Below are 23,871 nucleotides of genomic sequence, written 5' to 3'. Positions count from 1 at the left end.
TCTCAAAATACTGAAGCATTTATGCATATTTTTTTGCAATAAACTTAAAATATAGTGCTTTTATACATATAATCAGCATTTGTAAATGAGTAGTTTTATAATTCTCCATCCTTTTTAAATCAATTATGCTGTTTGCAATGCTTCGGGTTGTAGTTATTTCCCTCACTAAAACTGTTAAGTACACAGTCTTGTACCTTTGTCTTTTTGTCAGATTTTCAAAAACTTTTTTGCTTCAATTCAAAGTTTGTAGTGTTGTGATTCACCTTGTAGCTGATCGGTTTGGTTCATGACTTATAACTGTCAGGACTATGCCTTTTTTCATTTTGTTTTTTCCTGTCTTGATCTCTTTCTAGTCTGTGTCAGTTTCATTCAATAGCCTACACCTGTTGTTCGTTAATTAGCTCATTAGCTCCTCGTTTGTTCTTGTACTCCCTGTTTGTCTCAGTTCTTTCTCCTGTCTTGTTAATGTAAGTGGTTGTATTTTGCCTTTTCTCCTTTGCTTCCCCTGTGTGGAAGACTCTGAATTCTTCTTCATCTTTGTGCTATTATAAAACAAAACTGATGTACAGCCAAAGTTAAAGGTCTAATTTTGAATCTGTAGCATTTTTTTTACAATACAATACAAAAAACTGCATATACAGTATTGACTATTTTACATTGACTTTAAATGTAACTCGTCCAATTAGGAAAAAGTCTGCACTTTTTTGCACAATTAGTTTTGAGCTGTTTGTTATTTGTTATGGAAACTCTTTGTTATCTTTTACTTTCCATCCAACACAAAGAAAAATAATCACTTTTAATTTTCACTTTTAATATATTTATCCATATAAACAGCCATTGCCACATGCTTATTAAAACTAAAATAATCTTTTAGATGTTCTTCCATTAAAGATTAAACATAAACATACCATCATATCAAACATAAAGCATATCATATTAAACATATCATGCTAAATCCACTTTTTTACCCCTTAAATACATTTTGTTGTATATTTGGAGTGTTTAGAAGTACAGAAAAGTTTAAATTAGTCTCTTCAGGTGCTTCATTGATATCTTTATATTCTGTTTTGGTCATATTTTGCAACCTGTTCCGATTTTTCTATTCTCTATGACGTTTTTTGAACAATTACGTCACAGTATTTGCAGCGGAACTGCCAAATAAGGACATCAACTCCCGGCCCAACACTTCGAGCAATCCTCCATTTTTATTTCTCGCTGTGATTTTGTAGTCTAAGATCAAGGATGCAGAAGTTACGAGAGGGTAAGTCAAAATGTTCGGTTGATGGATGTAGTAACCCACACGCTTCATTACACCGTCTCCCAGCATCAGAACCTCTTCGAAGTGCCTGGTTGAGTTTTATTTTTAACGGAAATGTACCCATAAAGTCATTTTTGTGTGCGCGAACGCGAAGCACTTTAAGGATAACTAATGTTACTTCAGCAACAACAGGGTTTATCTAGCGGCACAGAAACTTTTGGACATCCAAGATTTGTCAACACAGAAAACATTTCATCATTGGATAGTTTTTTTCGTTTTATTAAAGTGTTGTTTTATGTCAGCTTAATGCCCGGATCGCTTTTCAGAAAAGATAAGGCAACTTATTTAGCACAATTCACATGGTAATTCAGGAAAAAAATATCTCCGAATGCTCCACATGAAAGTTTGGTCTTCCGACCTTTTACCACCGTATCGATTTATTTTGATTAATAGCCTATGTGCGAGGGAGAGAGAGTAAGACAGCGCCTAGTTTGGAGACGGTGAAGTCTTGTTTACACTTTCGCCTGGCTCGGAAGAGAGAGAGAGAGAGAGAGAGAGAGCGCGCGCGCGACCGGCTCTCTTTCTCTCTGCTCGTTCTTTCAGTTAAACATGCGCCCTGTCACAAGCGCACCAGTTCATCTACATTACTGACCGATCAAATAAGACTTTGCCGGGACAAAAAAATCGCTTTGGCGGGCGCTAAAACAAGTTCAATGCAGGAAAATCGTATTTCTGCTATCAAACTACAAAAATGGCCGAACGGGGTGGAGTTGGACCGAGTGTCACCTCTGCATCCTGGAGAGGGGGCGGGGTATGAAGTGTCTCAATTGTATTTAAAGAGACCGCACCAAAACAAGTTGCTCTCAGATGCACATCAGAAAAGGGGTAGAAAAGGGGCCTGTGGAGCTATAATAATGAGGAATTCAGACCCAAGCATTGCAGTTCTGCTTTATATAGACCACAAATGTATGATTTATATGTAAAAAGGAACGATTTAAAAGCATGCTATGTCTCCTTTAACTGCATTAACTTTCCCAGTCCTAATCATGATAGATCAGTTACATTTAGGATTGATTTGAAAGTATTATTACTGGTATATAAATCACTCAATGGCCTAGGACCTCAATACATTGCAGATATGCTCATTGAATATAAACCCAACAGATCACTCAGATCACATCAGCTAGAAATACCAAGGGTTCACTCTAAGCATGGCGAGTCCGCTTTTAGCTATTATGCTGGAACATGGGCGTAGGTTTAGGGGGGGATGCTAGGTACTAGTCCCAATCAATATTTTGAGATGACAAATTTGTCCCCACCAATATTTAGCAAGCTCCTTTGAACTGCTATTTGGATCTTTGCGCTGCTATTTGGATCGATTCCAACGGCCAAAACAACGACAGTACAAGAAACGCCGTAATTTGATTGGCGGCGGTGTATCTGACAGGCTACACGCGCGGGCCGGGACTACTTTTGTGCTTGCACTGGCAGCGAGCGGGTGGTGGGTGTGTGTGTGTGTGTGTGTGTGTGTGTGTGTGTGTGTGTGTGTGTGTGTGCGCGCGTGTCGACTCGACGACGCCGACGGTAAGTTACCAGGGCTGTCTCTCTGCCACATACAAAGGCCAGAGTAAAACATTTTAATATTCCGTTTTTTGCCACTTTTTGTACTTTGTAGATAGATCAGCTATGCCACCCAAGAAGAAGAAAGGGGACATACGAAGCTTTTTCATAAAGCAGAGTGTTAGGCAAAATAACTAGCCACACAAATAAACTAGCAGTAGTAGTGACTGACCAGTCGCGCTATCATGATAGAAGTGGATCTGAGACATTTTTCGTTTCTACATTCTATTTATGTAATGTATGTAATGTATTTGTGAGTGAGTGTAGCCTAATAATTTAATATTTAAGAATAGAATATATCAATAGAATTTGATATAGAATAGTAGATACAATTTTAGTATTAATGGAATACTGTAATCATGGATAATAATAATAATAATAGATAAATATAATGGATTTGTTGTGTTGAATGCATACTATGATACGTGTGTATTTTATTCATTTGTTCATTATTTAATAATTTATGTTAATAAAACGTTTGGTTGTTCAGCATTACACAGTCTCAGGTTTTTATTTTTATTTTTTGAGAGTGCATTTTTGAGATTATACAGTTATACTAGCTCTTTAGGGACAGTATACAGGATGGTGTATTGGGGTCAGGATACAATATAATGAGATGAAGTAGATTCACTTCTGTATTGTGATATTCTGTATTGCCAACAGTCTGAAATCGCCATTAAAGCACTGGTATCTTACAACAAAAGAATTCCAGGGGGAGGGGGAGGGGGAGGGGGAGGGGGGATGTCCCCACCAAAGCTGAGGCCAAACCTACGCCCTTGTGCTGGAACCATGCAGCTTCCAGAAGAGATCAGATGTGCTCCTACAATAGTCACATTCAGATCCAGACTCAAATCTCATCTGTTTAGCTGTGCATTTACTGAAGGAGTACTGTGCCACTGTGCGTCCGACTGATTACACTGTATTTTATTTCTGCATCCTCCTTTTGATTCTAAACTCAAATGGCACTGAAAATTGAGAAACATAAATTACTTAATTGGGGAAATTGAGAGATGAAACAATGCTGATGTGGGTCTGTGGTGGAGTTGTGAGTTTGATGTGTCAGTTAAACTGGAGGTTCTGTGGGGTGCGGACTGGATCCACTCCATTCCTAGAGCTTCCGAACAAATGGGGTTTTTTGGGGTGCAGACTGATGGGGCAGTGAACCCGAGGTCAGTCCTAGAGCTCCTCCTGTCCGATTATAGGGAAAAATCGGGTCCGTCGGAGACGTCCAATGGAATTCTAAGGCGCGCCGAATAAACACCACAGACACCGTGTCAGAGTAAAACTATATGCAAAGTAAGATACACCGGTGTTTTGCCAGATGAGAAGTTTATTCTATGTATCATCATTTTACTATTTAGTTAATTTTACTTTAATTCATTTTATAACTGTTTTAATTACCCTTGCTTTGATTTTGTGTTTATTTTCTATGCAAAGCACTTGGAATTGCCATAGTATGATTATTTTAATTCCTTTCTATGTAAAGCACTTTGAATAACTGTTTTAATTTTCCTTGCTTTTATTTTGTGATTATTTTTATTCCTTTCTATGTAAAGCACTTTGAATAGCCATAGTGTATGAAATGTGCTATAAACTTGCCTTGCCTTGCCTAGATTTACCGATACTGTGATATAAGCACACCAATCTGTTCAAAAGTTGCCAACGAATCTGTTACTATAACTCAACTTTGGAAAGCCCATCAAGATGTACATTAAAGTTTCATCACTGACAGCACATCCACTCAAAGGCCATTATGGGTTCAGTAGCGATGCGCGCGAGCGATATCAGAACCTACACCGTTGGCGCGGGCTCAAAAGAGATATTGAGAGAGAGAATGAGCTTGCTGACTCAAAGCTTTGTAGGAATGATTAGTGATTCTCTCTGCTTCAGAGCGCGGAAAAAGCTTTGCCAGTCTTTTTTTGAAGCTTTTCCCTCTCTTTATCGGCCTCTCGCCTCTCAGACACCCAAAAAGTTGCAAAGAAAAAACGATATCGACATGGTTGCAGCGCTCTCGTTTCAATGCACCTTCCCTTTTGTGGGTCCACAAGCAAAGCCAGAGATCCAAGCGACGTCTGTCAGAAAAAGGTGTCTCGAGTCCAAAAGCTCCTTGCAAACATCAAAGGGGTTTCGTTACATAAACATTTACTCTAATAATAGAGCGTATAAGCGTATGAAGTGGTGGGAGATGGATGTTTGCGTGATGGCCTGATGAAGCTGGCAGTCCGTATGGAGGATGGAAATGACGCCTGATCAATCTTTGCTTCAACGCGGCTCGTAATTGCAGTGGCAGCTCTCAGCTAATTCCCCATGTCCCGCAGGCAGACGATAGCTCCGCATGGCTCGCACGATTTGTCTTTCTAAAGCCGAGGATGATGGAATGGCACTTTGAGAGAGCTAATGTAGACGTGTGCAGAGGGAACGCACAACCGTTGTGTTTGTTGGTTTGCATCATACGGCTGTAATTTGGTGATTTTGAGATTATCGGATTATTTCGAGTACGTGTACGCTTAGCCAATCAACAGTAGTGCTCCCTCGCCCGCGTGTCAGCTTCACTACTGACAGCCTTGAAGATGGATCATTTCGGTTTTAAAAATAAATGCTTATTAAATTTGAATACATTTTTTTTATTAATTTTAAAAAAATAATGAAAAAAAATATGCACAGATATATTTATATATAATTTATTTATTTTTAATTAAACTATTTAGCTTCCTATTTAATTTTTGGTCTAAGCATCTCGTTTGGACAGTTTTTAAGGTGTGGTGAGTTCTTGGATATTTTTAATTAAACTATTTAAAATTAAATTAACATGTATACAATTAAAACATTTGGGGTCAGTAATTTATTATAAAGAAATTACTACTTTATTCAGCAAGGATGCATTCAAATTAATTAAGTGAACTTTCTATCCATCAAAAAACATTACAGTTTCCACAAAAATATGAAGCAACACAACTGTTTTCAACTTTGCTAATAATCATAAATGTTTCTTGAGCAACAAATCATCATATTAGAATGATTTCTGAAGGATCATGTGACACTGAATGATGCTGAAAATTCAGGGTTAGGGTTAGGTTTATTTATTCCTTTGATCACAGGAATAAATAAACATTTTAACATATATTCCTTTAGAAAACAGCTATTTTACATTGTAATAATATTTCGCAATATTGTTTTTACAGTGTTTTTGATCAAATAAATGCAGTCTTGATGAGCAAAAGAAAGAAAAAACTTTGGTCGCTTTATCATGTTTATCATTTACTGTTACTGTATAAACAATTTTTATTTTGTTTTTCTGAATTAATGTTATCAGTGTGAAATTTCATTTCACTGCAGAAAAAAAATAGCATGCAAATGTTACACTTTGAGTAAATGACCATACATGTGTTAATTGATCGCAGTGCTTTCCTAAAATCACCTTGGAGGTCAGCTAACCGTCATCTCCGCTAACAAATGAAAGCGTAACTAAGAAAGGTACACTAAAGATCAAAATATACAGTAAAAGTTCGTACCGGCACTGCAAATAATACAAGACCTGAAGGAAAGCATGCAGGAGGATGAATTCACTTGCAGTTCAAAAGACAAGATCAGTGACATTTTAAGTTCAATGACATTTAACATCACACCAGTAGCAAAATATTGACATTTCATAGAAAGTTTAGAGGCTACGAAACATAGGAGAGGGTAATGCCAAATATACAATGCCCGGCCAAAAAAAAAAAAGTCGCTGTTTAGATTTAAATAGGCAAATGCTGAAGAGTCAATATGATTGGATCATTATTGCTGTGATTATGATGTTTCTAGCATGTTATATGTTTGGCAACAGTTCTTCTAACACTAATTGATGGAGTGTGTAGCTTTTCATTTCTTAAACAACCATGTAGGAAGACACATCATGGCCATATTCCAGGATGACAATGTCAAGATTCATCTGGCATCATTTTCACACACATATATCGGCTCCTCAGAGTCCAGAGCTTAAATTCATTGGAAGTCTTTGGGATGTGCTGGAGGAGACTTTACAGAGTGCTGGACTCTTGCGTTGACAATACAAGATCTTGACCAAATATTTATGCTCCTCTTGATGGAAATAAATGTTGTGATGTTATTTCCATCAAGAGGTGAATCCATTTTTGGCATCAACACTTTCATACCAAAACTATTCACAAAAGTCCAATTCTCTGAAAATTATTTAGATTAATGAATTCAAACAAGAATATCTAACAAACATGCAAAAAGAATTGTTGTGGACCAATGATCAGCTTATGTTCAATTATACAATAGAAATAAAATGGTCAATATATTGACTTCTTTATTTACCTACCTGTCATCCTCATCTTAATTTGGAGCCTTATGTGTGATTAATTGCAATTAGTGTAATGAATTAATCAGTAAATAACATTTCAATCGACTGACAGTCCTATTAAATAACCACCACAGACCATTGCAGTACTATATTTCAGTACAATATAGTACTATACTGATGACAAAACTGTTTCGTATTTTGATTAAACTGCATGTCTGATTCAGCTTCTGGTCTGGCTGTACAACTTTATAAATACCATACCTAGGATTTTCTTTTGCTAAAATGAAGAGATCTTCCACTCTGTAGGTGGGAAGTTATTTAAAGTAATGTTAACAAAAGAGCTCTGTAGCAGCGCTCTGATCCAGACTGCAGTGTGTCGAGCACTCTGTACATTTAAACTGATTTCAGATTTGGCCCGACGCCTTTTATCAATTGATTGATTGGACCCTGAAGGCGCGTCGTTTGTTGCATTTGGCCTCAGTCAGTTCGGAACCCAGTGATTCAATAGCTAATCAAATATAAGGCTGGAGGCAGTAATTGTGAACTACACACACACACACATTAAAAAAACACACACACACACACACACACATTAAAATGGGTTGTCTATTAGTCAAACTTAATAACATCTCTCTGTTAAGATTAAAAGGAGAGGAAATAAACACTTTTTCTTAAGACTCTCGCATGTAGACCCCAGTAATCTCACATATCTCATGAGTTCAAGATGAGATCTTGAAAAAATTTTAAATTGTGCTCAGATTCGCCAAGGTTTCCAATAAAAATTTAGAAACCCCCAAATTCTTAAGTTTCCACAATCCACATTCATTTCATAACTCTATGCTTACTGTATGTCAGCTATTCACTCATCTGTGTCTTTTTTATTTTTTCCTAAGAAATTGTAGAAGAAATATGTGAGGCAAAGTCGATATATACACTATTGTTTAAAAATTATGAAATATTATTACAAGTTTTCTATTTGATTATAAAATGTAATTTATTCCTGTGATCAAAGCTGAATTTTCAGCATCATTACTCCAGTCTTCAGTGTCACATGATCCTTCAGAAATCATTCTAATATGATGATTTGCTGCTCAAGAAACGTTTATTAATATCAATGTTTAAAACAGTTGTGCTGATTCAAATTTTTGTGGAAACCATGATAGATTTTTTTCAGGATTCTTTGATGAATAGAAAGTTTACCAGCATTTATTAGGAATACAAATCTTTTCTAACATTATAAATGTCTTTACTCTCACTTTTGATATTTATTTGTAACGTTTTGATCAAGATGTTGATGAGATAATTTGTAGCGGATCTTTAGTAGCACAAACATTTATTAAATAAAAAATAAGGAACAACAGGAACAACTGTCATTAATTACTTACCACTTTCGTTCATCTTCGGAGCACAAGTAAATATCTTTTTGCTTTTTGCTATGCAACTAGCACTTTGACACTTCAAAAAGTTCATGAAGAGATCTTAAAATGAATTGTGAAACTAATTGAGCGGTTTAGTACAAATTTTCTCAAGAAACTCGATTGCTTTATATGATGAAAAGATTTAATTTAGGCTTTTATTCACATTTAAACAATCAGCGAACATAAACAGAAGCTCAAACGTGCTGCGTAACGAGAATGAACCTCATTGGATCTTGCAGAAGCTCAAACGTGCTGCGTAACGAGAATGAACCTCATTGGATCTTGCAGAAGCTCAAACGTGCTGCGTAACACGAGAATGAACCTCATTGGTTCTTCCTGAAGCTCAAACGTGCTGCGTAACACGAGAATGAACCTCATTGGTTCTTGCTGAAGCTCAAACGTGCTGCGTAACACGAGAATGAACCTCATTGGTTCTTGCTGAAGCTCAAACGTGCTGCGTAACACGAGAATGAACCTCATTGGTTCTTGCTGAAGCTCAAACGTGCTGCGTAACACGAGAATGAACCTCATTGGTTCTTGCTGAAGCTCAAACGTGCTGCGTAACACTAGAATGAACCTCATTGGATCTTGCAGAAGCTCAAACGTGCTGCGTAACACGAGAATGAACCTCATTGGTTCTTGCTGAAGCTCAAACGTGCTGCGTAACACGAGAATGAACCTCATTGGTTCTTGCTGAAGCTCAAACGTGCTGCGAAACACGAGAATGAACCTCATTGGTTCTTGCTGAAGCTCAAACGTGCTGTGAAACACGAGAATGAACCTCATTGGTTCTTGCTGAAGCTCAAACATGATGCGAAACACGAGAATCAACCTCATTGGTTCTCACGTTAAGCGAACATGCTTGAGCTTCCGTTTACCAGCTGATGTGTGAGTTGATGAATGTTTATATGTGAATAAAGGCCTAAATTCAATCTGTTCATCATATAAAGCAATCAAGTCTCTTCAGAAAATTTAACCGTTAAATTCAAATGGGTTGTCTAAAATGACTGATTTTTTATTTTATTTTTTTATTATTGTAATGACCCCAGAAATCTCAATATGAACTCAACCTTGTCCTAAGGAATCTAAAGCAAAGCACTTAAATAAAACTGTAATGACATTGACAGTAATGGCTGTATGTTGAGTTATTTTTAGAGGACAGTAAATACTGCTATACAAGCAGCACACTGACTACTCAAAAATATATCCAAGTTTCATTTCTATAGTATTGTCCCTTGAGAAGATATACTAAAATGAAATGTGAGGGGTTTACTCACTGTCGTGAGATACTGTATAAATATACATATATAGTGCTACAAGTAAAGATATTTGATTCAGCATTTTATGCCATGCATGCAATGGTCAAACATAATTTAAGAGAAAGAAAAAAAGAAGATTACCAAATATTAGTTTTATTTTATTTGATATAAAATTGTGTTTGTATTGGACATTATCCCACCCCAGTCCCTGACGTTTGCAATACCTGGATTGAGGCAAAGCTCTTTTTATTCAGGCTAGAACCCTCTTTCCACGGGAAATGGGACTTGCATGAACCTGAGAAGAACTGACTTCATGCATCCACAAAAAACAAACAAACACCAAAACATCAGCTGCATAAGTGTCACTGCAAAAATGGCTCAGAAAATAATCAACTTGTTTAGTTTCGAGAAAAGATCTAGCATCATCTTGTTTGCAGACGCAATGAATGCAATGACATTCAGACCTTTTTAAGTGTGACACAAGTGTTGTTTTGGCCACTGAACTAACATTCGACACGGATCTGCAGATGAAGGTTAGATGCAGTGCTCCAGAACTCACTATCCTTCAGACTGTGGCACAATGCCACAAATCCTGCTGCAGAGTTTCTCTCTCTTAGGGGGAATTTTAATTGTTCACTTATGGAGAAGTGAGAGGCTTCTGGGATTAGAGTTTGAATGTTTCTCTAGTGCTCTTATATTCCTCAGACTCACCTTTCATAGAGTACTCAAATATTCTCTCTTTCTCTCTCGATCACACACACTCCAACTCCCTCCTGCTGTCCGCCCTGCTAAAATACTCTTGCTACGTTAAACAGAAGACAAAATGAAGTGTTGCTACCAGACATACAGTCAAGGGTAGACGTCATATTTAAATGAACACAAACTAAAGCAAGGCTGTTACAGAATGAATTACAGTTTGTTCAATATGTCATACTGATTTAGGTCAACCCAGGCTTTATGCCTTTTTCTTTCGTCTAGTGGAAATGTGTGGAAAACAACATATTTTCAATATTTTTTTTTTACTGTAAGACACTCACATTTACGTTTCACTGCCTTGTTTTCATATTAAATTAAATATCAGCTCTGCTCCAAAACCAAGTGAGCCGTCTAACTTCATCACATTTTGAAGCATAATGGAAACAAAGTCTGTTCCAAAAGTTTTGCTGCCTTATTAGATAACTTATTTTGGATTAATTCAAAGGCAGCATTACATGTATCCTTCATGTTGAATGCAATCCCAGAATGCATTGCAACAAGATTGTTTAGAGAGAAATGTCAGTTATAACTATACCTAATTTTCACTCAATATCGAATAGTCTTGATAAAAATAGTATTTGAATATCACATCATTTACTTAGCAACATGTTAACATCAAACTCTATTGGAGTCAGTTGAGTCAGTGTCGAGTGAGGACAGTGTTGTGGCCTATGCAGAAGGATTGTGCTGAACTGAATTGAGAATGCTTTTTAAATTCCATTTCAAGTCCTGAACTTGAATTGAGGTAGCAAACAGGATGCAGAACTGCAATTCAGTTTCAATGTCAGGAAGAAATTAAATGAAAGAAATTCACATGTCTGTCCATTTTGAACTAGAAAAGCAAAGTTTGTCGACACAATCCTTGAATGTTTGAATGGCAAAACCAACATTCGAATTTAGAAAAAAATGTAAATGATTAAAATGTCTTAACATTTCTGAGGCTTACAGGCATAACAGACAAACGGATGGATGGATGGATGGGACGATGGATGATAGATGGATAGGACGATGGATGGATGATAGATTGATAGGACGATGGATGGATGGATGGATGGATGGATGGATGGATGGATGGATGGATGATAGATGGATGATAGATGGATAGGACGATGGATGGATGGATGATAGATGGATAGGACGATGGATGGATGGATGGATGGATGGATGGATGGATGGATGGATGGATGGATGGATGGATGGATGGATGGATGGATGGATGGATAGATAGATAGATACTGATGACATGTTCACTGCCACGAGGGCGGAGCAACCTCTCACTCACATGAGATCCACCAATAGCAAACAACAACCATCCAATCAATTCCTGATGGACAAAATCGAGTCCAGTCCTACATTTGTTCTTGTTCGAGAATCCGTTTCACATGGATATTCATCACAATAGTGAAGAAAAGACTATCACAACATCCATTTCATCTAAACTTTAAAATGCTGCCTTAGATGGTAAACCATGCAGCTCACTAGGTTTTTTAACAGATCTGTGGTCTCTGATTCACTATGGTCTATCTTTCTCTTTGGCTTTTGTCTTCGTTTCCCCTTTTACGTGTAATACACACTCCAGCTCACCACCGTACACGGCCAACCAGTTCCCCTCACGACTCACGAGGCATTTTTTTACCCTTCACCTTCATTATCACTTGTTTAAAACTTTTACTAGGTATTGAATATTTGATGCAGATTAATATTTCACTGCAGGAGTGCCGTCAGGAGAGCGAATAACCAAAAGAGCTGAGAGCAGAGCAGACATTTACGATTCCCCACCACGGCTTCCTCTTCCTCTCAGACGTGGCATGAGCGAATCTTTGCCCTGAGGCAACAGACATCAAATGCGGACCACTGAGTCATACATGGAGCAATGCTTAGAGAGAAAGACGGGGAATGATATACTTTTTCATCATTACAAGAATTTTGTAAATCGACCATAGGGCAGAAACATCCTCACACAAGTACGTAAATGCTGATGCTGATTCTCCACCGACACATTATAAACGTGTGGTCCTGTACATACGTAACATGCTATGGGTCAAAAGTCTGGAGTTGATGAGATTTTTTTTTTTTATGGTTTTGAAAGAAGTCTCCTATTCTCACCAAGCTGATCAAAAATGTAAAATGTTTGGTCAAAAATACAGTAAAAAATACAGTAGTTATTACTATTTAAAATAGCGGTTCTCTGTTGTAATATATTTAAATTGTAATTCATTCCTGTGATCAAAGCTGAATTTTCAGCATCATTACTCCAGTCTTCTGTGTCACATGATTCTTCAGTAAAATAACTAACCACCGACGGACTGCCGTACGCATCGATTTACGGCGAAAGAGTAACCCTTGACCTGACGCGTGGCGTACTGACTAACGAGGAAGCGCAGAGGATCGAGCAAAACAAAACACAGGTTGCATAGGCCATCTGCCGGAAGTTAGTTATTTTAGTTGATACAGTTTTAAATATGGATATTTTTCTTACAAGAACGCATTGCTTCACTTCAGAAGGCCTTTATTAACTAAATTCTTCAAAATTTCGTCCTATATTTACTGCCATTATAAAGCTTGTAAGAGCCAGGACATTTTTTAATATAACTCCTATTGTGTTTGGCTGAAAGGAGAAAGTCTTATACACCTAGGATGGCTTTGAGGGTGAGTAAATTATGGGATAATTTTCTTTTTTGGGTGAACTATCCCTTTAATATATCCTTACTGAATGAAACTATTCATTTCTTTCAAACGAATAAAAATCTTACTGACACCAAACTTTTAAACATTAGTATTTGTAATGCTCCAATACATGTGCATGTCTGCATATATGCACAATTCAAATGTTCTTCATCATCATTTGATGAATTACTAATGCACAGTAAAAAAAAGGGCATTTTGTGCATTCTACAATAGTATTCAATAATATATTCATTTACATAGAAAGGAAGTGTGTTTGCCAAGAAAATAATGACAATGACTTAATTTAAATACTCACAGTGCAATTCCAGCACATTTTGATTACAGATGGTTGGTAAAAAAAAGAAAATTTTCATGTTGAAATACAGTAAAGTGGTCACATGTTTGTAAAAGATGTTTATTGATTTAACCCGTAATTTAAATACAACATGAAACAAAAGTTGTAATATTCTTTTCTTTCCTATTGTGATGTATATCTGAGTGAAACGGCTTCTTGTACAAGAGTAGGGCAGGCTTTTGTCCATCAGGAATTGATTGGATGGATGTGGTTTGCTATTGGTGGATCTCATGTGAGTGACAGGTTGCCCCGCCCTCACGCCAGTAAACACATCATCAGATAAGAGACGAGACGAGAAGAGATGTTGACTTTAAAGGCCTTCAGAGGATGTTGATATACCAGCGAGAATATTTCTGAATGCATTTCGAATTTACCAGCCACAAGTCAATCCGTAAACAGTATCATTCAGTGTCCGTTTAAGTGACTATACGCTTTCGGGAGCTACTCTAGATAAATGACACATTTCCGATTCAGCACGTGAAGCGCTGCGGATGAGGGTGAAGAGGAATGTCGTGTCTGGCCACGAGCGAAGCTCTGCTGAAATGAGGTAGTCTGTCACACTCTCCCCCAGCACCCGCTACCTAATACAAATCTCTGTCCCTGAGGCTTTGGACAATGAGAGGCAGGAGCAGGTCCTGTTCTCCGCTCCGTCCCCTCTGGAATCTGATTAGGCTGTTGTATATGGACTCCAGGGGCCCGGGGCGCTCATATTGACTCCTAAACGGAAGAGTCTGTCACTCCACCCCCGTGTCACTCCACAATTTCATTTATTAGAGTAATGAAGCAGCCCGTCATACATTTGAAGCTGTTTATTAATATGCTGCGAGAGCACCATAAATGAAGTGTACGCATGTCTGTGAGGAGGAGTTGAAGGCATCTCAAGTGGAGAAATGGGCATGTGTGGAGCTTTACGAAATCACTGACAATGAAAGAAAAAGAGATTTTCACACTAGGGTTCGTCATGGTTCCCACAATTCAGCTGTCATAGCAATACCAGTAACATTTCATAATTTTCAATATCAGTTTCAATGCAATTTTGATACAACGGCAAAAGCTACCATGCCATTAAATGCAATCCGTTTAACAAATGTTTTAATAAAACAATGATATATATATTTATATTGATTTAAAAAATGTGTATAAAGACAATGCTGATACAAATTAATAATGTAAATATGATCATGTAAAACATTTATATAAATGATAATGTAAAGTAATATTTAAGTATTTTAAATGTATATATTTAAATGTAAGTGAAATACCAAAATATGGTTAAATAAGTTTTACAAGTAATTGTTCAAGCAAACTATTGAATATTTCATATATTACTAAAAACTAAATTAATGTATGGTAAAATAATGTTAAATAATTGTTAACTTTATATCATATTAAAATTTAAGTCAAAATACTGAAATATTGTACTTTTAAATAAGTTTGACAAGTAATATTATATATTTAATATTATATAATATGCAATATTATTAATACTAATAAAAGAAAAACTGATTATAAGCACTAGAACAAGTAACATTCTCAATATATTTATTAACAACATAATAAACAACAGCAGATCTATATAGGTCTCATGCACAGATCCAATATTTTAACACATATCTAAAAAATGTTTGTCCTGTCTAAGAAATGTCTGTAAAAATAGAGTTTTTTTCCCACCATTTACTAGAAGTGAATGAACTAGAAATGCATTTCACAGAGCATGCATGCATGTACGCCTTCAGAATCTGATTCACAATACTGCAGTAAAACTGGTATCATTACATCTGAAGCTATAGCAGATTAATAATCCAACAAACTGAGACACTCTGAAAACCTGTGCACGGTTCATTTCTAATACGTTCCCTTACTCGGGTGACATCATACCCGTATGCAACCTTTCACAGACCTCCCAAAAACCTAAAACGTGACTAGCATCAGGAGACCCAAAAAGCACAATGTGTAAAGCCTTCAACATCTTCCTTTATCTTCTTCTTCAATTCTTGGAGGATACAACATGAAAAGACATTATTATGATTCAATTTCCCAGTGGTACAGGAAGCTCCTCTTTTCCCCCTCACACTCACAAAACCGGCTCGGCTCTTGTCCACTTCTCTCATTCGCTCTGTAATACTCTCTATTGAGTCTCACACACCATCAGCTTTACTGAAGCCAGTGGAGGATAACCAGGTACAGGGACGCTTCTAGAGTCGATGGATAGTGTATAGCATGTAATAGGAATAATTTTCCCTGCTGAGAAAGACAGCTTAAACCAGCATACGGTGGTTATCTGGTCTCCCAACTTGGCTAAACTGTTAAGACTGGATTGTTGTGTTTTATCAGGATTTAGGGCACATTTCAGCCGGTCAGCCAGTGTAACAAGAGCTTGGCAGTGCTGGAAGACCAACTTACACCAGTTAAAATCAGACAGATTTTAAGAAATTAATTTTTTCAGTATAATTGGAGCTAAAACTATAAAGGACTGTACTGTGACCGCAGCCTCAAACATGCGCAAAGGTCAAAAGTCACATGTTTTTAACTATCATGTTGCTTAAAATGCCATAAGATGACTAAGAAGAACCCCCCAAAAAAGGTTTAATATAACTTTGCGAGGATTCATGACATTGCTCTTTAATAAAAGACAGTTGGGTCCTTACTAAAAACATTCAGAGCTTAAAGGAATGGTTTGCCCAAAAAAAAAAAAAAAAAAATCCCACAAATTGTCATCATTTGCTAGTTTTACTTGATAATTAATTTCCAGAAATATCATGTTAAAACATCAAATATGATCCATCAGACTTCGGAGGGACGTCTATTTTTTCATCTCGATCCTCGTTGTATTCATTGCATTAAGTGTTTTGCCCCCGAACATTACAAACTAAAAAGCTTTGGTCATAAAATTGCATATTTTTACTCAGTGTGGGCCTCTGAATAAAATTGAGCTGTTTTTTTCCCCCCTCTTCAAATATGAGCTAAGCTTTTTATTCCATTTTTTAAATTTCTTTCTTTTTTATCATTTCCCATGCAGGCTTTACAGGGTTACTCCCCTGAATCCCACTCGTATCCAGCCGCATGTGCTCAAGTCTTGTGTCGTGGTGAGCCGTTCTGACACTACACACTGACAGGAAACCCCAACACTCACACACAACATTAATATTTAGATCACGCTCTGGGTAGACACAAGGAGAAAATATCTAGCCTGTAATCTCTCTAAAACTATCCCTGCCGTCTCCAGCTTTCCTCCTTCATACCTGCGTCTCTCAGTCCTGGCTCTTTCATTTCCCCCACAGATGGAGTCGCACTCAGAATCGGACGTGTTCCCTTTTTTGTCTGTCTCTTTCTTCCTTGGATCTCAGCAGGGACCTGGCAGCGCTCTACCTCTCTGTCTCACTCTCAGCTCATCTGTTTCTGTGCGTTTGAGCTAACAGACAATGCTCGGCTGCAATCGCTCATCATACTGAACAATCTCCTTTCTGTTTCCAGTTCAGGCATCCTCACAAGTCCAGCATATGTGCACCTGGAGCTGTCAGTCTATAGGGTGATACATGAACTGGACATGAACAGTCATTGCTTGCAGGACAAAAAAATAAAATAAAAAAAAGATCTCCCTAATATTTGCAGTGAACTAAAACTGCTTATGTACACAAACATAAACCAAAATGTCCGTAAAAACAAACACTGTATATGTATTTAAATTATAAAAACATAATATTATAATTTGATATATTATAAAAAAATGTAACATAAAAGTTATTATAATAATAATTATAAATAATATTCATAGTTGACAAACTATGCATTATTGTATGATTAGTTGCATTTAGCATCATGGTGACCCTAACAAATATTTATTTATTTATAATTATTATAATTACACATTTAATAATTAACCAGATTAAATGGAGAGCAAATCAAGACATTTCCTTGTGGTATTGTGCGTGTAAGAGTTAATATAAATAACACGGTAAATTCACACATCAGAAGAGATTTCTTAAACTGTGCTCAGATTTGCCAAGATACCAAGTCTGCCATCAAACTCTCAATCCGAAAATATTTCTCATCAAATTCATCCATGACCAAATAATCAGAGCTATACTATTCATAATCATTTTATAGCTCTATACTATTATACTGTATCCCAAAAACTGACTCATATTTCTCCCAAGGAATTTCAGGAGAAACATCTGAGACAATGTTTCAATGCTTCAATCAAACAAAACTGAGAAACTCCATTCAGTTTCCTTAAAAAAGCCCAGACATTAGCTTGGCAAAGTGTAACTGCATGCTTTTATCTTTGAGGTCAAAATGAAAGCAGATCCACTTTATTTTCTGAACACATGATCCAGATATTTTTGTGCTAGATTTTCTATGGTAATTAACGACCATATTTTACAATCAAATCAATTCCCAAAGGATAAAATCAAGATCAGCCCTACATTTGTTCTTGTGCACCAAGAAAAACAGCACATACAAAGATAAATGGTTTGCAAAAGAGACTTTAATGCTCTTGTAAGACTCCGCCCCCTTCTTTATTTACAAACCACACATACGCCTTTATATATGTGTGCGTGCGAGAGTTTGTGATTCTCCAGGTCTCCTCTGGGAGTGTTATTCACACCTTCATTCTGGGCAGGAGTAGATGAAAATGTGTGGTGACGTGGGCCGTTGTTATTGATTTTGTTAGACCCTTGTGCAGTGGGGGAGATTACATAAGCCCAGGCAATTATACCTTGGGCTCATGGGGAGAAGAAACATCCTGAATGTCCACCTGGATCTTCCTCAGTGCTCTGAACACTGATTCATATGCCACGACAGAAAGCACCCAGCTGATCAGGTCTGCCTGCTAATCCTGATGAATTCTGTTCGGTTGTGACATCATAGATGTCATATTCTTTTTAATTTTTCAGATTTTGAACGTCTGATCCACATTGCAGCTTATCCTGGCTAAAAAACGTTCACTTTAAAGGGTAACTCTCACCAAAATGCAACCTAGGCTCTTTTTGTTAATCTACCCGAGGCAAACTTTCGTGTAAAAGCATAATTAGAATGGAAACACCACTTTTAAGTTTGACTGTATTTTCGTTTTAGGTAAAATGCCTATTTTAACTCAAAAATCGCTATTTTTAAAACACTAAGAAGGCTCGACACAACATGAAAATTTGTTCGAAGTATCACCAGGGGCTCTACACATGAACTCCAGCATTGAGAACATTGTTTGTGTACACAGAGTTTACTTTCCTTTTACAAGGATCCTCAAGGTCAATATTCAAGGTCAATATTCATTTTCACTAATTTTCATCCATGAATTTATATTGAACTAAGCTTTAGGAGCTTTCCATCTTTACTCTCCTCCCTGTTATGGAGATTGACTATTTTTGACTGACAAAATGCCAGCGAACGGAAACACAGTTGTTCAAAATCTTTCTTTTTAGTAAACTCTGTGTACACAAACAATGTCCTCAATGCTGGAGTTCATGTCTAGAGCCCCTGGTGATACTTCGAGCAAAGTTTCATGTTGTGTCGAGCCTTCTTAGTGTTTTAAAAATAGTGATTTTGATGCTATTATAGAAGTGCCCCATTCACTCCCATTCACAAGGCATTTTACCTAAAACGAAAATACGGTCAAACTTAAAAGTGGCGTTTCCATTCTAATTATGCTTTTAAACAAAAGTTTGCCTCGAGTAGATTAACAAAAAGACCCTAGGTTGCATTTTGGCGAGAGTTACCCTTTAAGACAGGAGCAGACTGTCTGGCTGATATGTAAATTGTATTGTACGTGACGTTTACGTGCAGGCTCAAGCACACTTGGTTTGTTTACTTGCTACTGTCTCAAACAAAAAATGTAAAATATCTTTCAAAGATGTGATGGCATCAACCTCACAAACTTTGCCAAATGCAGAGCTTTCTTTCTTGGAAGGCCTCACAGTAGCAGACTGGGAACTTGTAAACATGATATTGTTTCCAAGTGAACTGAGACAGGTAGACTGCCAGAACTGTGTAAAGCATAGCTCTCAACTGGTGCTTTTAGTATTTATATTGCTTCTACCAAATGAAATATGAAATTGTGTCAAACTACCGGACTTTGATTACACGCACAACCTTTGATGATGAAAGACTAGACTGCAAGAAAAAATATTTCATTTTCTTAATCAGTATATTTGTCTTTGAATCTAAACATCCTTCAAACAAAATAAATACATTTACTAAAGAGTTACTAATATAAATATAATATACACTGTCGTTCAAAAGTTTGTGGTCAATAAGATTTTGTTAATTTAATTAAGGAACACACCGACTTTTTGGGACTTATTCACCGTATCCCCCAGAGTTAGATAAGACCATACATACCTTTTTCCTCTCCGTGTGTGCCATTTTCTAACCGTATACATACTGGGAACTATATTCTCAGAAGGCGAAGCACTGTTACTTCTGCGGAGTGATTTACTCCAACTCTGAGCGAACTCTCTGCTCCTCACCGCGGGGCTTCTCAGGTGCTGCAAGCAAATCACTCCGCAGAAGTAGCAGTGCTTCGCCTTCTGAGAATATAGTTCCCAGTATGTATACGGTTAGAAGATGGCTGTGTCTCATGTGACCTTGTTATTTGGACTATACAAATCACAGCATGTAAATAGGAAAATGTTGGCGTTATTTTGTCACTTATTGGGAGCAGTATGCTAGCTGGAGCCGTTTACCTCCAGTCTTTGTGCTAAGCTAGGCTATCGGTGGGTGCGTCAGACAGAGTTACGGCACGCACAGAGATGAGAAGGGTATGTGTGGACTTATCTAACTCTGGGGGATACGGGGAATAAGCTAAAGTCTCAAAAAGTCGGCGTGTTCCTTTAATGTTGAATAAATATTTGAATTTCTTTTAAAACACAAAGAAATTAAAACATGTATTCAGCATTAAATGGATAAAAAGTAACATAAGTAAAGAGATTGATAATGTCAAAAGATTTTTATTTCAAATAAATGATGTTATTTTGAACTTTCTATTCATCCCAAACTAGTTGTTTTAAATGGTAAATTAAATGGTAACACAGTCACCAGATCTCAGTTCAATAGAGCAGATTTGGGATGTGGAGGAACGGGAGATTCACATCATGGATGTTCAGATCCGACAAATCTGCAGTAACTGTGTGATGCTGTCATGACAATCTGCACCAAAATCACTGAGGAATGTTTCCAGCACCTTGTTGAATCTGTGCCATGAAGAATTAAGGCAGTTCTGAAGGCAAAAGGGGGTAAAGTGGCCAGAGAGTGTAAATGGCCAGTTGAGAACCAGCTTGGGTTTTTGAGAACAAATTTGCCGAATTATGCATCTTATGCATCAGTCTGTGATCGGTCCCGTTGGAGTTAGAGGCTGAGACTTGGTTTTTAGACCAAAAAAATATGTATTTAATGTATTATTCACCAGGAAATTAAAAACTAATAGTTTGGCTCATCTTTAACAGTCGATAGACTCTTTAGCAAGGACAGGTGACCGTTTCCATAGCAAATGGCTTCCCACAAACTCACTAAAAACGGATTAAAAACCATTCCATAGTGAACTTTCACCTAGGCATATGTTGATGTGAGTGTATTTGTGCACATCCTCAGAAAACATGTATTCCTGCACATAAACACAGAAAATAGGGGTGTCTTACCTGTATATGATACAGGCGCAGTCTCTGCAGGTGCCGCAGTTCTCAATGTCCTGTCCCGTTCGGTACGAGTGTCTTCTGAAACACACACAAAAAAACAATAACCATGGGTTTTTAAAACTGTGAGCATGTCATGATGGAAGAAGGCCTACTGAAGAGAGCTACTGGTGACAGACAGCATGGACTGTTTATAGCTCAAGCCTGTTAAATTGTAGAGTAGCCTATGTTTGAATCAAACACCCTTGCGGTTCCGACGGATGTAGCTCGTGTTCGTGGCGTCCTTGATGAATGACTCTTCTGAGTGTCTGACAGTTATGTAAGAGTGACTCACAGCTAACAGGACTATACTATCATTCTGCTTAATTAAAACACTGTCCTTTGTGTGTGTTTTTATATTGTGAATGTGAGACTGAAGGCATATTTGGAGAGCAGTAAGTTTGCAATATGGTTCATGCAGGTATTACAGACCTCTTCAGGAAGTCAACCTACAAATGGATTAGTTATAGTTGTCTCTGCACATTACGCTGGGAGAAAGTATATTAGCATTGAAAGAATTACCCACTTCACCTCTTCGTTTTACAGTATATTACAGCGATGCATATGATTTCACACAGACGCAAGGTTCTGATGAATTAAAGCGAGTCATCTCTGCGTTTAAGGTGACAGGAAGACTATATGCATGTATACGGTGATACATACGCCACCCGAGTCTCATGTGGGATAACAATGCTAGCCTGATTTAGCAGCTCGGCACAATGGGGACTAATTACACATCACAGATTTCCGGAATCTTCCTCCTCTCCTCTCGGCTTCTGGAATTAAAGAGCTGATGGTAATCCTGAGGCACTTGAGCAGCGCTTAAATAATCCACAGATGGGAATCAATCATAGAGAGGGTTTATCAATTTTTTTTTTTTTTTTTTTACCAAACATGCTATATATATATGAAGAGTTCAGATGCAAAAGCCTAAGTGCCATCTGAAATTTTCTTCTAGAATGATCATTTTTATCAAGCTCGTATATTTAAGGTCAGTAATTTCACTTAAATGGCAATGGAAATTACCTATTAATTGCCATTTAAGTGAAATTACTGAACTTAAATAAACGAGTTTGATAAAAATGATCATTCTAGAAGAAAATTTCAGATGGCACTTAGAGGCTTTTGCATCTGAACTCTTCATATATATATAGAAATGCCTGCACTTTACACAAAACAACTATATTTCTACAAAAAATTAATAATCTGATTTTTTTAGATATCTATCTATCTATCTATCTATCTATCTATCTATCTATCTATCTATCTATCTATCTATCTATCTATCTATCTATATATATATATATATCTATCTATCTATCTATCTACAGTCTCTATCTATGTATCAAATGTGGACAGATTTAACATCAAAGTAAAATGTTTTTTATGTTTTTAAAGGTCATCGGTCTAGCTCTCTTTTCACATGCAAACACACACACATACACTCTCTCTCACACACACACATACACACACACACACAGACACAATAAAGCCAATGGTCTCATTAAAAGCCGTTTAAAGTCTCACCTTAATTCGTTCACAGGGGACAGCCTAGTCATTTGTCATTACCACAACAAAGCCTGCGTGCGTGTATGTGTGTGTGTGCGCGTGTTTTTTCTATACTCGTGGGGACCCGTGTCACCGTGGGGACCTAAATTGAGACCCCCATGAGGAAACAAGCTTATAAATCATACAGAATGATGGGTTTGTTTTTTGGGGCAAATGTAAAAATGCAGAAAGTTTTCTGTGATGGGTAGGTTTAGCGGTAAGGTTACTGTAACTTACATGAGAGTTTGAAGTTTTACGTAACATTCATGAGAGTTTAAAGTGTTACGTAACATTTCTTTATAGTATATATGGCCACCCCACTCTAGCTTTGTGTCCCATCTTGGCCACCCCAGAAAAAATGTCCTGGATACGCCACTGACTGTAAGGGGAGAGAATATACAGTTTGTACAGTATAAAAACCATTACGTCTATGGAGAGTACCCACAAAGATAGCGGACCGGTGTGTGTGTGTGTGTGTGTGTGTGGTAATAATGTTAAAGTAGCCAAAATAAAAGAGGAATGTGAGGAAAATTATAAACAGCCCTGACAATTTAATTCCTCAGAAGCCGTGACCCTTTCAACAGAAAATAACAATCAAAAGATGAATCATAATATGAATGAATCTTGAATTGACGTTGAGCTATTGCTCATTAAAGGCTAGTACGGTGACCGGGAGGGGACATGTTCGGTTAACATTGCAGCAATATTGTTCAATTTAAAATTCTTTGTTCAGACAACTAGTTGGGACAACGATTGATGCTCTGTTGTTTTTGTGTAATTCACTCAAAATGTCCAAAAACTAGAAAGTTGATTTGTACAGAGTAGCATCTTAATATGGTAACTTTTGCACAGGCACGACTGACAATTTTGTGAAATCATTCACTTTTCGGGAAGTTTCTTTTTGCTCAGAAACACAACAAATGCTCGATTAAGAAATACGGTGACACCCGCCAAATGAGCAGGGGATTGATTAATGACATACTTCACAAGAACATCTGAAAATTACCCCAAGTCTTC

The 23,871-nt window shown here is 37.2% G+C and overlaps 1 protein-coding gene across 2 annotated transcripts in view; it reads right to left on the bottom strand.

Moving 5' to 3' along the window:
* LOC307159266 (uncharacterized protein) overlaps positions 1–23,871 on the bottom strand; it is a 102,591-nt gene that overhangs the window by 33,861 nt on the left and 44,859 nt on the right. Inside the window, exon 3 of one of the 2 annotated variants that reach the window (XM_079872522.1) lies at positions 21,274–21,345. In XM_079872522.1, coding sequence (XP_079728648.1) covers positions 21,274–21,345 — 72 coding nt within the window. Of the gene's footprint in view, positions 1–21,273; positions 21,349–23,871 lie in introns of both variants that reach the window. The other variant, XM_079872521.1, reaches the window with a different exon arrangement.

The sequence above is a fragment of the Squalius cephalus genome, assembly GCF_949319135.1.
Source record: "Squalius cephalus genome assembly, chromosome: 5".
NCBI classification, from domain to species: domain Eukaryota; kingdom Metazoa; phylum Chordata; class Actinopteri; order Cypriniformes; family Leuciscidae; genus Squalius; species Squalius cephalus.
Note: the sequence above shows the minus strand (reverse complement) of the source record. Positions and strands in the feature narration are given on the sequence as shown.